Source organism: Hemicordylus capensis, chromosome 6, assembly GCF_027244095.1.
Source record: "Hemicordylus capensis ecotype Gifberg chromosome 6, rHemCap1.1.pri, whole genome shotgun sequence".
Lineage (NCBI taxonomy): Eukaryota > Metazoa > Chordata > Lepidosauria > Squamata > Cordylidae > Hemicordylus > Hemicordylus capensis.
The window spans coordinates 96,073,041-96,087,709 of NC_069662.1; the positions used below are offsets into that span (position 1 = coordinate 96,073,041).

A 14,669-nucleotide genomic window follows, 5' to 3' on the forward strand; every position below is an offset into this window, starting at 1 on the left:
AAAATTACTGTTTAAATTAAGCACAACCCTTTACTGGAGAGGACAGTTATATTATAAACACTATTAGACATTAACAGTAACAATTTTTAAATCAGATATTAAGGTTTATTACCTTTTTATACTTTGAACCTCTTCTAAAGCATTGCCTTTACTGGACTATGGTCTATAACATCATAATTTGTTTTTGGTTTAACTTTTGTGTTTAAACCAAGCACAACTTTTTACAGGGTTTTGGCTTGGTATACTTTGAACTTGATCTTGACAATAATTTTATTAGACATTAAGGTTTATTACCTTTCTGTACTTTGAGCTGCTCCCAAGGCATTGCCTTCACTGGACTATGGTTTATAATTTCATAGCCACGCTATCCTGAGTGCGCCTGATCTCGTCGGATATTGGATTTGTCCCTGGTTTTGCTTTTGTTGGCAATTAATTTAGGGATTCCTGTTATGGCTTTCTCTCTTTACTTCTTGTAGTGACTATATATTTTAATACAAATTTTAAAGATTGAACAGTGATATTCCCAGTAATTTATTAATTTATTTATTGATTTGATTTGATTTATATACCACCCTTCCAAAATGGCTCAGGGTGGTTCACAACATGATAAAAACAATTAAAACAAATTAACAATTAAAATCAAACTATTAAAATATAATAAAGTAGCTAAAAGCCCTGAAAATCAGGGCAACAGTTTAAAACAATTAATCATTTAAAACTCTGGAAGGCCAGGCCAAATACGTACGTTTTAAGGGCTCTCTTGAAGGACAGCAATGATCTCAAATTACGAATTTCTGCCAGGAGTGCATTCCACAGCCCATGAACAGCTACAGAGAAGGCCCACCTCTGCGTCGCCACCAGATGAACCGGTGACAACTGGAGACGGACCTCCTCAGATGACCTTAATATATGGTGGGGATCATGTAAAAGAAGGCGCTCTCTTAGATAACTCAGACCTAAGCCATTCAGGGCTTTAAAGGTAATAACCAGCACTTTGTATTTTGCCCGGAAACATATCGACAGCCAGTGTAGCTGTTTCAAAACAGGCATAATATGGTCTCTCCGGGTTGCCCCAGAGACCAAACTGGGTGCCGCATTCTGAACTAACTGAAGTTTCCGGACTACGTACAAAGGCAGCCACAAGTAGAGTGCATTGTAGTAGTCAAGCTGGGAGGTTACCAGCTGATGCACCACTGTTTTTAGGTCATCCTCTCCGAGGAATGGCCGCAGCTGTCGAATCAGCCGAAGCTGATAGAAAGCACTCCTGGCTATGGCCTCCACCTGAGATACCAGGGTGAGGCCTGGGTCCAGGAATACTCCCAAGCTGCACACTGCTCCTTCTGGGGGAGTGTAACCCCATCCAGCACAGAGAGATCTAACTCATCCATCAGATTCTGAGCCCCCACAACGAGCACCTCCGTCTTGCTTGGATTCAGCTTCAATTTGTTCTCCCCCATCCAGCCCATTACGGCCTGTAGGCAGGCATTTAGAGAATGAGTGCCATTTCCTGAAGCTGAAAAGGAGAAGTAGATTTGGGTCAGCATACTGATAGCACCCAGCACCAAATCTCCTGATGACCTCACCCAGCGGTTTCATGTAGATATTAAAAAGCATTGGTGACAAAATGGAGCCCTGGGGGACTCCATATAACAGCTCCCGTTTTGAGGAGCAACTGTCACCAAGCTCCACCATCTGGAATCTACCCGAGAGATAGGAGCGGAACCACTGCAAAGCAGTGCTCCCTATCCCCAACTCCCCCAGGCGATCCAGAAGGATACCATGGTCGATGGTATCGAATGCTGCCGAGAGATCCAGAAGAACCAGCAGAGTCACACTCCCTCTGTCGATTCCCCAGTAAAGGTCATCCATCAGGCCGACCAAGGCTGTCTCAACCCCATAGCCAGCCCTAAAGCCAATTTGAAATGGATCTACACTGAGGGGAATAAGTATTTGATCCCCTGCTGATTTTGTCCGTTTGCCCTCTAACACAGAAATGACCATTCCAATATAATTGGAATGGTAGGTTTATTGTAGCTGTGAGAGACAGAATAACAACAAACAAACCCTCAAAAGCCCAGTGCCCAAAAGTCAGCGATGGATTTGCATTGTAGTGAGGGAAATAAGTATTCGATCCCCTATCAACCAGTAAGATTTCAGGCTCCCAGGTGTCTTTTCACTATATGCAGGTAACGAGCTGAGATGAGGAACACCCTCTGTAAGGGAGTGCTCCTAATCCCAGCTTGTTACAGTACCTGTATAAAAGACACCTGTCCATAGAAGCAAGCAATCACTCAGCTTCCAAACTCACCACCATGCCCAAGACCAAAGAGCTGTCGAAGAATGTCAGGGACAAGGTTGTAGACCTGCACAAAGCTGGACTGGGCTACAAGACTATCGCCAAGCAGCTTGGTGAGAAGGTGACTACAGTTGGCACGATAACTCGCAAATGGAAGAAACACAAAATAATTGTCAATCTCCCTCGGTCTGGGGCTCCATGCAAGATCTCACCTCGTGGAGTTGCAATGATCATGAGAACGGTGACAAAGCAGCCCAGAACTACACGGGGGGAACTTGTCAATGATCTCAGGGCAGCTGGAACCATAGTCACCAAGAAAACAATTGGTAACACACTACGCCGTGAAGGACTGAAATCTTGCAGTGCTCGCAAGGTCCCCCTGCTCAAGGCAGCACATGTACAGGATGTACAGGCCCGTCTGCAGTTTGCCAGTGCACATCTGAATGATCCAGAGGAGCACTGGGCGAAAGTGTTGTGGTCAGATGAGACCAAAATCGAGCTCTTTGGCATCAACTCAACTCGCCGTGTGTGGAGGAGGAGGAATGCTGCCTATGAGCCCAAGAACACCATCCCCAACGTCAAACATGGAGGTGGACACATTATGCTTTGGGGGTGTTTTTCTGCTAAGGGTACAGGACACCTTCACTGCATCGAAGGGATGATGGACGGGACCATGTACCGTCAGATCTTGGGTGAGCACCTCCTTCCCTCAGACAGGGCATTGAGAATGGGTCGTGGATGGGTATTCCAGCATGACAATGACCCAAAACACACAGCCAAGGCAACAAAGAAGTGGCTCAAGAAGAAGCACATGAAGGTCCTGGAGTGGCCTAGCCAGTCTCCAGACCTTAATCCCACAGAAAATCTGTGGAGGGAGCTGAAGGTTTGGCTTGCCAAACATCAGCCTCGAAACCTTTCTGACTTGGAGAGGATCTGCAAAGAGGAGTGGGACAACATCCCTCCTGGGTTGTGTGCAAACCTGGTGGCCAACTACAAGAAACGTCTGACCTCTGTGCTTGCCAACAAGGGTTTTGCCACCAAGTACTAAGACATCTTTTGTGAAGGGATCAAATACTTATTTCCCTCACTACAATGCAAATCCATCGCTGACTTTTGGGCACTGGGCTTTTGAGGGTTTGTTTGTTGTTCTGTCTCTCACAGCTACAATAAACCTACCATTCCAATTATAGCCTGGTCATTTCTGTGTCAGAGGGCAAACGGACAAAATCAGCAGGGGATCAAATACTTATTTCCCTCACTGTAGATAATCAGTTTCCTCCAAGACTGCCTGGAGCTGGTCGGCCACCACCCTCTCAATCACCTTGCCCAACCAAGGGAGATTGATACATGATATATACATGATATATAATCATGATATATGATTATATAATCATGATATATAATCATGTAACAATGCATGAAATAGGGATTCTAGATTGTGAGGCCTCACTTAGTTACATAGGGATCGGTGGTATTCTCTGTAATATAATCATTAGTAATGCATAAATAGGGATTCGGATTGAGAAGTTTTACTTAGTTATATGCCAAAGGTAAATGTCTCATTTGTCGTTTGCCTCTTCTTGAAGAAAAACTTACAAATAAGAAATTATTTTATCACGATTAATATACTTGTAAATAATAAACAAACCAATCAGGTTTTCAAACTCAAGGAGAATTCTTCCACGGAGGGACTTAACGTGGGAGAATGTGGTTCAAGACCAGAGATTAAATCCCTCCCTCCAATTTTTTACAGGTTATTACTGTGGAGATTAATGAGATTTTTTAATGGGTAGATAAGAAACCTAGGTTTAAGGCTTTAACATTATCTCCTGGACAAGAGATGATTGAGAGCAACTCTTGGGGTTAAAAAATTTCCTGTGAGTAAATATTAGCTGTGCAGAGATATTGTTTATGGCAAGATCATTCTTTATTTGGAGTGGAAAATGAAGATGTATGTTGAGGAAAAGTTATTGGTATTATCTTTTGGATGGGAAAAGAATAAATTTAACATAGCTGGCATTTTCTATACATGCTTAAGCTCTAATAGACTCCAATAGATATTTAAATTTATAACTACCATTGAGACAGCCATAATGGCAATCAATATTTTTTTACTATTGAACTTAGATTTACAGGTGAAACTCGAAAAATTAGAATATCGTGCAAAAGTTCATTAATTTCAGTAATGCAAATTAAAAGGTGAAACTGATATATGAGACAGACGCATTACATGCAAAGCGAGATAAGTCAAGCCTTAATTTGTTATAATTGTGATGATCATGGCGTACAGCTCATGAAAACCCCAAATCCACAATCCCAGAAAACTAGAATATTGTGAAAAGGTTCAACAGTCTAGGCTCCAGGTGTCCCACTCCTATCAGCTAATCAATCCATAACACCTGCAAAGGGTTCCTGAGCCTTTAAATGGTCTCTCAGTTTGGTTCATTAGGAATCACAATCATGGGAAAGACTGCTGACTTGACAGTTGTGCAGAAAACCATCATTGACACCCTCCATAAGGAGGGAAAGCCTCAAAAGGTAATTGTAAAAGAAGTTGGATGTTCCCAAAGTGCTGTATCAAAGCACACTAATAGAAAGTTATGTGGAAGGGAAAAGTGTGGAAGAAAAAGGTGCACAAGCAGCAGGGATGACCGCAGCCTGGAGAGGATTGTCAGGAAAAGGCCATTCAAAAGTGTTGGGGACTTTCACAAGGAGTGGACTGAGGCTGGAGTTAGTGCATCAAGAGCCACCACACACAGATGGATCCTGGACATGGGCTTCAGATGTCGTATTCCTCTTGTCAAGCCGCTCCTGAACAACAAACAACGTCAGAAGCGTCTTACCTGGGCTCAAGAAAAAAAGAACTGGTCTGTTGCTCAGTGGTCCAAAGTCCTCTTTTCTGATGAGAGCAACTTTTGCATCTCCTTTGGAAACCAAGGACCCAGAGTCTGGAGGAAGAATGGAGAGGCACACAATGCAAGATGCTTGTAGTCCAGTGTGAAGTTTCCACAGTCTGTGTTGATTTGGGGAGCCATGTCATTTGCTGGTGTTGGTCCACTGTGCTTCATTAAGTCCAGGCTCAACGCAGCCGTCTATCAGGAGATTTTGGAGCACTTCATGCTTCCTTGCGCAGACGAGCTGTATGGGGATGCTGACTTCATTTTCCCGCAGGACTTGGCACCTGCCCACACTGCCAAAAGTACCAAAACCTGGTTCAATGACCATGGGATTACTGTGCTTGATTGGCCAGCAAACTGGCCTGACCTGAACCCCATAGAGAATCTATGGGGCATTGCCAAGAGAAGGATGAGAGACATGAGACCAAACAATGCAGAAGAGCTGAAGGCCGCTGTTGAAGCATCCTGGTCTTCCATAACACCTCAGCAGTGCCACAGGCTGATAGCATCCATGCCACGCCGCATTGAGGCAGTAATTGCTGCAAAAGGGGCCCAAACCAAGTACTGAATACATATGCATGCTTATACTTTTCAGAGGTCCGATATTGTTCTATTTACAATTCTTGTTTTATTGGTTTCATGTAATATTCTAATTTTCTGGGATTGTGGATTTGGGGTTCTCATGAGCTGTACGCCATGATCATCACAATTATAACAAATTAAGGCTTGACTGATCTCGCTTTGCATGTAATGCGTCTATCTCATATATCAGTTTCACCTTTTAATTTGCATTACTGAAATTAATGAACTTTTGCACGATATTCTAATTTTTTGAGTTTCACCTGTATATTGATATTACATTAATTATTTAAGTACACACTACTTAAGTAGTTATCTGTTTGATTATTTACAATTATTATTGTTGCTTTTTAGTCTTTTACTAATGTTTCTAGTTTTTGTTTATTGTTATCTTACTTTCCTTTACATGAGGGTTTTTCTCAAATTTTATAGACACACTTTTATTCCTTTGCTATCTGGGAGTTTTGCAATATGATTGCTATGGATTGTCATTTTGTAATACCATCTGTAATTTAGAATGTCTGGACTTAACTATGTTTTTATTTTAACTTTCTATTAAAAATAAACTTTAATTAAAAAATATTAGTAAATGTCTGAACTTGACTGGTAGTTGAGATAGCTGTGACTGTACAGAAGCTTTCCTTTCATTACAGTGGTCCCTCGACTTACGAAAAGAATCCGTTCCGAACGCACGTTCGGAGGTCGAAATTTTCGTAAGTCGAAAAGTGCATCCACGGAGGTCTGAAAACATTAGTAAGTCGAGGAAACCGCATCTAAAAATTCGTAGGTCGAGTAAGCCACATCTAAAACAGCAACGACTTCCGGTCTTTTTTGTCATTCATAACTCGAAAACATCGTAAGTCGAGTAGTTCGTAGGTCGAGGGACCACTGTATATATATTAGATGCCACAGGGTAGTGTTAGTGTGATTGTGGTATGTTGCCTTGTAGGTGATGAGCTTGTACTCCTAGATGAGAGAGGTTTTGTTTGATAGTCCTGATGCCTACAGGACTGAGAGACACATATTTTGTAGTCTTTAAAGGTATTTCCTGATAGCTGATGGCCACAGTTACTGTAGCATTAGTGAGGTATTGGGATCAGTGATGCAACTGAGCTGATGTTTAGTGAACATGGGTGCTAAATGAGCAGTTTTTTGTAGTGTTTTGAGTTGCCCTGAAATCTAATGCACAGTGAACAAGAGACAAGTTCCAAAGAAGATGCAGTCCTGGTCCTGTAAGGATCTTGCTACTATTTCAGAAGCACTTATATGACCACATCAAACTGTTCGTTCATTGATAGGAAGTATAGTGACATGCTAGCAAGTAGTTAAACTTGGTCCCCGTTATTTTATATAGTAAAGCAGTCTAACCTCTGGAAACCAGTGGAAGCAAGAGAGTACAGCTTTTTAAAGTGTTTACAAAGGCTGTGTAATGTAGCCTTGATACATTTGGGTAAGTTCATTTTGAACTGGTAAATGTAACTTGCTCCAGTGCTCAAAGGGTTGAGAAACCTTATCTAGAAATACACCTTTCTTCTCTGCAGCACACACGTTTAGGTATTCTTAAGTCATGTTTTCTTCAACATCAAAATGCTGCAGTAATCACCGCCACTCCCTTGTCATGCATAATGTAGATTGGTTTATTTGTATTTGTTTTAATTTAAGGTAGTAGATTGCAGTATTTGTGTTAATCTGGGAAGAAAAATTGTCTTGATTTTGAGTTCATGTTTCCCCCTTTATGTTGAATACATTGGACACATTTTAATGCAGTTAATTTAGATTAGTTTGTGCTTCCCTTTCACAATCAAAGTTTATGGTTGGATCACCAGAAGAACTGTAGATCTAAAGATGACAGTAAATGGCTGGGGTAGGCAGCATTCTCAGCAGCAGCGGTGCAGCATAATGGTTGGAAGAGTGTGCATTAGTTGCAGCTAAAACTAGAAATATTAAGATGCTGAGGGATAAATTATTAATTTATCTTTTTTCTGGAGATCTAGAATGGGAGAGAGAAATGACCACTTTCATAAGAGTGAAAAAAAGAAAGTGAGTAAAATGCTTCACAAAGCAGGTTTCCGTTTCCCAGGCTTTTTCTTGATCCATTGTGATTGGGCCTTAATTCTTGCCTGCTTAACCTGTATAACCCAACGAGCACACAGAGGCAGGATTATCACCATTTTACAGTGATGTGGACTGTGGTAGATGATTATGCAAGATGTTAGAATTCTTTCTTTCAGTAGCAAACAAAAGAATGCCCTTCCCACACACTACTTGGATCTTAATGAGATTTTTATTCCTACTTAAATTCTTAGAAATCCTTCAATCCTCTACCAAATTATAATAGTAAAACCTTTCATATGTGCTGCTTCAGCTATTCCTTGGAAGAGGGGTTCACAACTTTTTAAAACAAGTGTACTGCTTCTGTTGCAAATGTTCAGCTCAGGTACCCCTTACAGATTTTGTGTGTATGAACGCGCATGCGCACGCGCACACACACTTAAAATTTGTTTTTCAGACAGGCTACTCCAGTCACTGGCTTACATCCAGATTAAGTTACTCTTGAATACTTCCATTGGAATTAATGGGACAATTTTACTTGTCGTATTAATTTCAATGGGAGTACTCAGTGCTAATTTGCTAAAGCCTGTCAGTCATGCTGACGGGAGAGGTACTCTGCAGTTCAGCATGCAGTTGTTACTTCTGTAATTACATCTTTGGAAATATACTATGGCTTTGAACTTCTCCATGTGTCAGTTGTAGTCCAGGTAACTTCTCTCTTCAAAAATAAAATAAATCTCACTCTGTTCAGAACTGCATCATATACTTACTAATGCCTCTTAGCTGTTCTGTCAGGTTATTCCTAAATTTAAAAATTACTTGCAAAGGACATTGAATACTTACTTGTTGTTCATAATAATAGGTTCTTTGCCCAGAATTGAAAACATTGACCAAGAAAATCCTTTCTGAAAGGAGATATGAAACTGAGCTAATATGCTTTATAAATCTTACTAGTATCACCTTCTAGTCATATATATACACTCAGTATAATATATATTTTTTCCATTGAAGTAAGTAGTCAGCAATATCCACTCACTTGTAGATCTTCCTGAAGAACCGTTTGACACATTATGCAGAGGCAAACCTGGGCTTGCCACAGTGTACACTGGACACAGAACTGTGACCATTCCTGACTCTGTCGGGATGCCATCTTACCTGGTCGCTTGGGTGGCCCTGTGGAGGCTGGAGAAGGGCGTGGCATCCCTCCTCTTAGGCTTTCATTCTCTTTAGGAGCCAGTGGAGGGATGAGAAGGGCCCAAGCTGATTGGATCCCAGTGGGGTTGAGAGGGCAAGGCAGGGAATGCTGCAGGAGACAGCTAGGTTGGGTGTGGCAGGAAACAGGAAGCAAGGTCAGGAAGGGGGGGGCAGGGCTGGAAGTAGGTTTTAAGCCCTGTCAGCTCTGCACTGAGGTATTTAAAGACATGGCAGCTGATGAGGAGGAGCTGCTTCTGAGTATGGGAGCCAGGAGTTCTCCAGGAGAGGGAACTGGCTGAATGCAGCAAAGCAGGAGAAGTACTCAGGTGACAAGCTAATCTCTTTCCCTGGCTGTTCCTGAGGCTGACCTTTTTGGGGTTGCTCCAGTCATTCTGGTCTTGGAGCTCACCTCGTCCCCTGGGAGTCTGACAGACTCCATGAATCGTATGATAAACATGTTTACAAGACATATTTGCTGGAGTTGCACTTTATAGTTTTAGATGTACACTTAAGATCCAGGGCCTTAATTCCCATTCTCTGCTATAACTGAGCCTAAGTGCATATCTGTGAAATAAATGCACATTTTCCCTGTCTATCCCATCTCCATTCCTCTTGCAACTCTGTTGTCTTCTCTGTGGCAAAATGCAGGATTGTAAGTTTTTTGGAACAGGGACCTGCCTCTTAATGCATTGTAAAACACACTGTCCACACTAATGGTGCTATTGGTGATTATGATTATATTATCATTTATATTTTATATCATTCATATTTTGTATAAAGTGTGCTGTCAAATCGATTTTGACTCCTGGCGCCCACAGAGCCCTGTGGTTTTCTTTGGTAGAATACAGGAGGGGTTTACCATTGCCTCATCCCGCGTAGTATGAGATGATGCCTTTCAGCATCTTCCTATATCACTGCTGCCCGATACAGTATCAGCAGGGATTCGAATCTGCAACCTTCTGCTTGTTAGTCAAGCATTTTTCTACTGCACCACTTAAGGTAGTTCATATTTGAATACTACCTGATAGCGCTCTCTCTAGGCGGTGTACATAATCCAAATTATAATGTAAAAATAAAATAAAAATGATCAATACACTTGCACAGAATGCAAACAATTACTATAAACAATTCACAGAATTAAAACAATTTCTAGTCTGGGACAAGCTCTTGATTGCAATTGGATAGCATTTACTACATTAATCTAAAACTAAGCAGTACTCTATAGTCAACACTTCATTTTTACTGATCGAATATGAATTGTTGAGAAACACTTTGATCACTTACTCATTGTTTTCATACTACTCATGTTCTTATATTTTAAGTTGTTCATTGCTATGAGGCTTGCAATTTGTATTCATGTCTGCAACAACAGTGGGCAGTTCAACTACACAAGTTTTGGACTTTGTTTTTCCAATAAAACATAGTCCTATATACATTATCCTTTTGAAGTGAAAGTAATACACATGGGGTGCTGTAAAAATTATACTTCTAAGCAGTGAAACAACATATTAGAGTATGCTTTCCCACAATTGAGGACTTGTGATGCAACTTGCCCCACAAGCTGCTTTATCTTGGCATATATTTAAATATGTATAATACAGTTGTAGGACTTATGGAAAAGATATAGCTTTGAAACTTGGGCTATAGATTTTAAATAATAAAACAGGGCATAAGATTATGGAATACGTAAAAAGAATTAGCAAATCTAACATCTGGAGGATTAGAAAGCTCTAGGAACAGCAAGCACCAGGAAAGCAGCCAACAGTAGCTACTGAAATTAGGACACAGAAGCTAAAATGGCTTGGACATGTAAAAGAATGATCAGAGCTATCTGCAAATAGAATATGGAAATACCAAAGGAACAACAACCTGGAAATAGATGAGTGAACTTAGATTTGAGTGTGTTTTGTATGGATAATTGAAGAGCAATTCAGAACATGCGTAGTTGGGAAAATACAGTCTTGCTACTTGGAAAGTTATGGATATATGATATTTTACTTGTAATTAAAGTAAGAAATGTGTCTTGTTCCAATCTTCATTTAATTATATGACTTTTCTTTCTGTTTGTACATTAAACTTAAACTAGACCATAGCTCAACACAATCTTGCAAGCTGTGTATCTCTAGTGTTTCATTCTTTGTGTTTGTAGTATTGCTGGAAATTTCATAAATTGTTGCTTGAGCAGAAGTCTACTACTGCTACTACTACTACTAGTACTAACAATAATAAAATAATTGGATGAGGAGGAGGAATGAGGTGTTTTTATTTGGTCTGATGTATTCTTTTCCTTCCCCAGGTTACAAACAATATTTATGAAATTTGATGAAGTGAAAAACTGTGGCAATATGATTTCAGGCAACATCAGTGGTGAGTGTTCAGCAGTGCATATGACCTCAGTGTCAAAAGTAGTTGATTTTAAATGGCCTTAAAGAGGTCTAACTTTGTATTAGGAACGTTTTTTAATTATTCTAAAATCAAGTTTAGGGTGTTACGCTGCCTTCTATTTTATAATAATTAAATGTATCAAACAAGTTTTATATCAATATCATTGTACAAATACATAGTAGCTTAAGTGTACAAATAGTTCTGTGATGAGTTTGTTTCACAGAATCTTTCTTGCTGGAAATGAGGCTTTGGTGCAGTTTAACACACATAACATTCAGAAATATCTGACCAGAAATTTTGACCTAGGAGATCTTGATTCAGAAAATGTATCTGATAAAAAATACAATAGGGGTTAGTTGTCCATTTTTATGGATGAGACAATATCTTGTTACCTAGAAAGCTACCTATTTTTAGATACAATTCTAGTTGTTAGGAGTATCTGAAATACTTTTTCCTGTAGCTTAATTATTAATTACTTAGTGATGCTTGAATTTGATACAGGATATGTGAATTTTGTTCTTGTGTGTTTAATCTTGAATATTCAGAATTTTTCATTCGATTTCATTATATTGCACACCTATCATTCCTTTATTTGGTGATTTATATGTGAGACTTGTTCATGTTGCTTATATTTTTGTTGCCTTTCCAGCTCTGTTATATTTTCTAAGATAGTTATCATAGGAGTATGCATTTGTCTTTCAGGCATGGGAATGTTTTCGAAGACTTCCTATCTCCCCTTTTTGCCATTTTAAAATTTTGCTTAAATCAGCCAAGTGTTTCAAGCAAAGTTCTTTCCAGAATGTTATAGGTTAATTTATGACCAAAGATTAAGAACATAAGAACAGCCCTGCTGGATCAGGCCCAAGGCCCATCTAGTCCAGCATCCTGTTTCGCACAGTAGCCCACCAAATGCCACTGGAAGCCACAGGCAGGAGTTGAGGGCGTGCCCTCTCTCCTGCTGTTACTCCCCCGCAACTGGTACTCAGAAGCATCCTGCCTCTGAGGCTGGAGGTGGCCTGTAGCCCTCCAACTAGTAGCCGATAATAGACCTCTCCTCCATGAAGTTATCCAAACCCCTCTTAAAGCCATCCAGGTTGTTGGCTGTCACCACATCCTGTGGCAGAGCGTTCTACAAGTGGATCACGCGTTGTGTGAAACAATACTTCCATTTGTTGGTCCTAGACCTCCTGGCAATCAATTTCATGGAATGACCCCTGGTTCTAGTGTTGTGTGAGAGGGAAAAGAATTTCTCTCCATTTTCTCCGCACCATGCGTGATTTTATAGACCTATCGGACCTCTGGAAAGTATAAGCATGCATATGTATTAAGTACTTGGTTTGGGCCCCTTTTGCAGCAATTACTGCCTCAATGCGGCGTGGCATGGATGCGATCAGCCTGTGGCACTGATGAGGTATTATGGAAGACCAGGATGCTTCATTAGCGGCCTTCAGCAATTCTGCATTGTTTGGTCTCATGTCTCTCATCCTTCTCTTGGCAATGCCCCATAGATTCTCTATGGGGTCAGGTCAGGCGAGTTTGCTGGCCAATCAAGCACAGTACACTGTATACTTTTCAGAGGTCCGATATTGTTCTATTCTTCAATCCTTGTCTTCTTGGTTCCATGTAATATTCTAATTTTCTGGGATTGTGGATTTGGGGTTTTCATGAGCTGTACGCCATGATCATCACAATTATAACAAATTAAGGCTTGACTTATCTCGCTTTGCATGTAATGCGTCTGTCTCATATATCAGTTTCACCTTTTAATTTGCATTACTGAAATTAACAGACTTTTGCACGATATTCTAATTTTCCGAGTTTCACCTGTAAAGGGAAAACCTCAGCTGCAGAAGCTGAGGTGCAACAAATCACATAGAGTGGGAAAATGTGTTGTGTTGGTGTAAGGAGGAACTAAAAATTAGGAGTAAGGTCTAGAAATGGAAGTGTGTTTAGCTGTATTAATGTTTAGAGTGAAATGACATCTGAGAGACTTATGATTAGAGACACGAATTCTGAGTTTGACAAAAGGAATTATGCAGCTGGTTCATATCATACCATCCAAGTAGCAACTCTTTGTGTGAGAAAAAGTGAAAGTTGCCACTCCATATGATCATGCATCTATAAGCTCTGCATCCATATGATCATGTGGGGCTGGATCTTCTGAACAAGCTCCTAATTGCACAGTATGCATGTTACAGTATTTAGACCGTATGATTAGGGGCCAGTTCAGATGTTGCAGCCCCACATGATAATGCAGGTGTGGAGCTGGCAGCTGGATAGGTGAGGCCAGAATGACATGCTCTCTCTTTTCCTTGCCTTGTGGGCTATTGCTTTAAAAATATTGTCTGAATTGGCCCTAAGTCAAATGTGGAATGGGCTATCTGAAGTAACAGCGTGCTTATGTGCTCATCCTATCTAGAATCTAGATATATTTGTCTGGGATGTTCTTGACTCTAAAAGCTGATTCTTGTAATGTTGATCTGCTCTAAGTGAATAGCTGCTCATAGAAGATTCAGTGACACTGTCTGTAAGCAGGGAATTTTATCGCATCCAATTTCTGTGAGATGCCTTGCATCTTCTGTGGGCAAGCTTCTGTACCATTTCTCTGCTTATATGTGTGAACCAATCATGTGAGAAAACAGTTATGTATGTAAGATGAGATACCAAAGTGTGTATAATTATATTTTGACTCTGCTTTTCTTCAGTCCTGTTAGTATCATATGGATAATTCTGTGTCGCTTTTATGGCCGAAGCATATTATGACACAGGGAATAACATTTGCTCTGTAGCTTCTTTTTAAATTTACATCATCTTCCAGTAAATGCAAGGTGGCATACTTTCTGTTGCATGTCTATGCAAGTATCGGAACCATAATAAGTACCTTTTGTTTTCAAGATGTGTATGTTGCATGGTGTCTGTGCTGCATGACGCTGCTAATGTGGCTACTGGCGAATCCCAAGTCTTAAGGCTGCAACCAGCTGTCTCATTTTTAACCTTATGAGAATTGATTTGATATTTTTGCAAGCGAGAGGTGTGTTAGGCATCTCCTATTTATCAGCAAATGAACAACCATTTCCATGGAAACAGACATAGCTGACAGCAGCAGAGCTTATAGAACTCCTATTTTTGGAGACCTGAGATTTGTAAATGTTCCTCCTTCTACAGGATGTAAGAGGATTCCAGTATGGTGTGTTAAATGTTGGAGAAAGGTATTGTGATTAAAAATGGTTGAAGCCTTCAGTGTTTCTTCCACTTCACAATGCCCA

At 40.4% G+C, this 14,669-nt stretch overlaps 1 protein-coding gene across 33 annotated transcripts in view; it reads left to right on the forward strand.

The window, feature by feature from the left end:
• Positions 1 to 14,669, forward strand: part of CLASP2 (cytoplasmic linker associated protein 2) — a 193,847-nt gene that overhangs the window by 38,962 nt on the left and 140,216 nt on the right. For all 33 annotated transcript variants that reach the window (XM_053263355.1, XM_053263378.1, XM_053263356.1 and 30 more), the window contains exon 7: positions 11,315 to 11,385. In XM_053263355.1, coding sequence (XP_053119330.1) covers positions 11,315 to 11,385 — 71 coding nt within the window. The remainder of the gene's footprint in view (positions 1 to 11,314; positions 11,386 to 14,669) is intronic.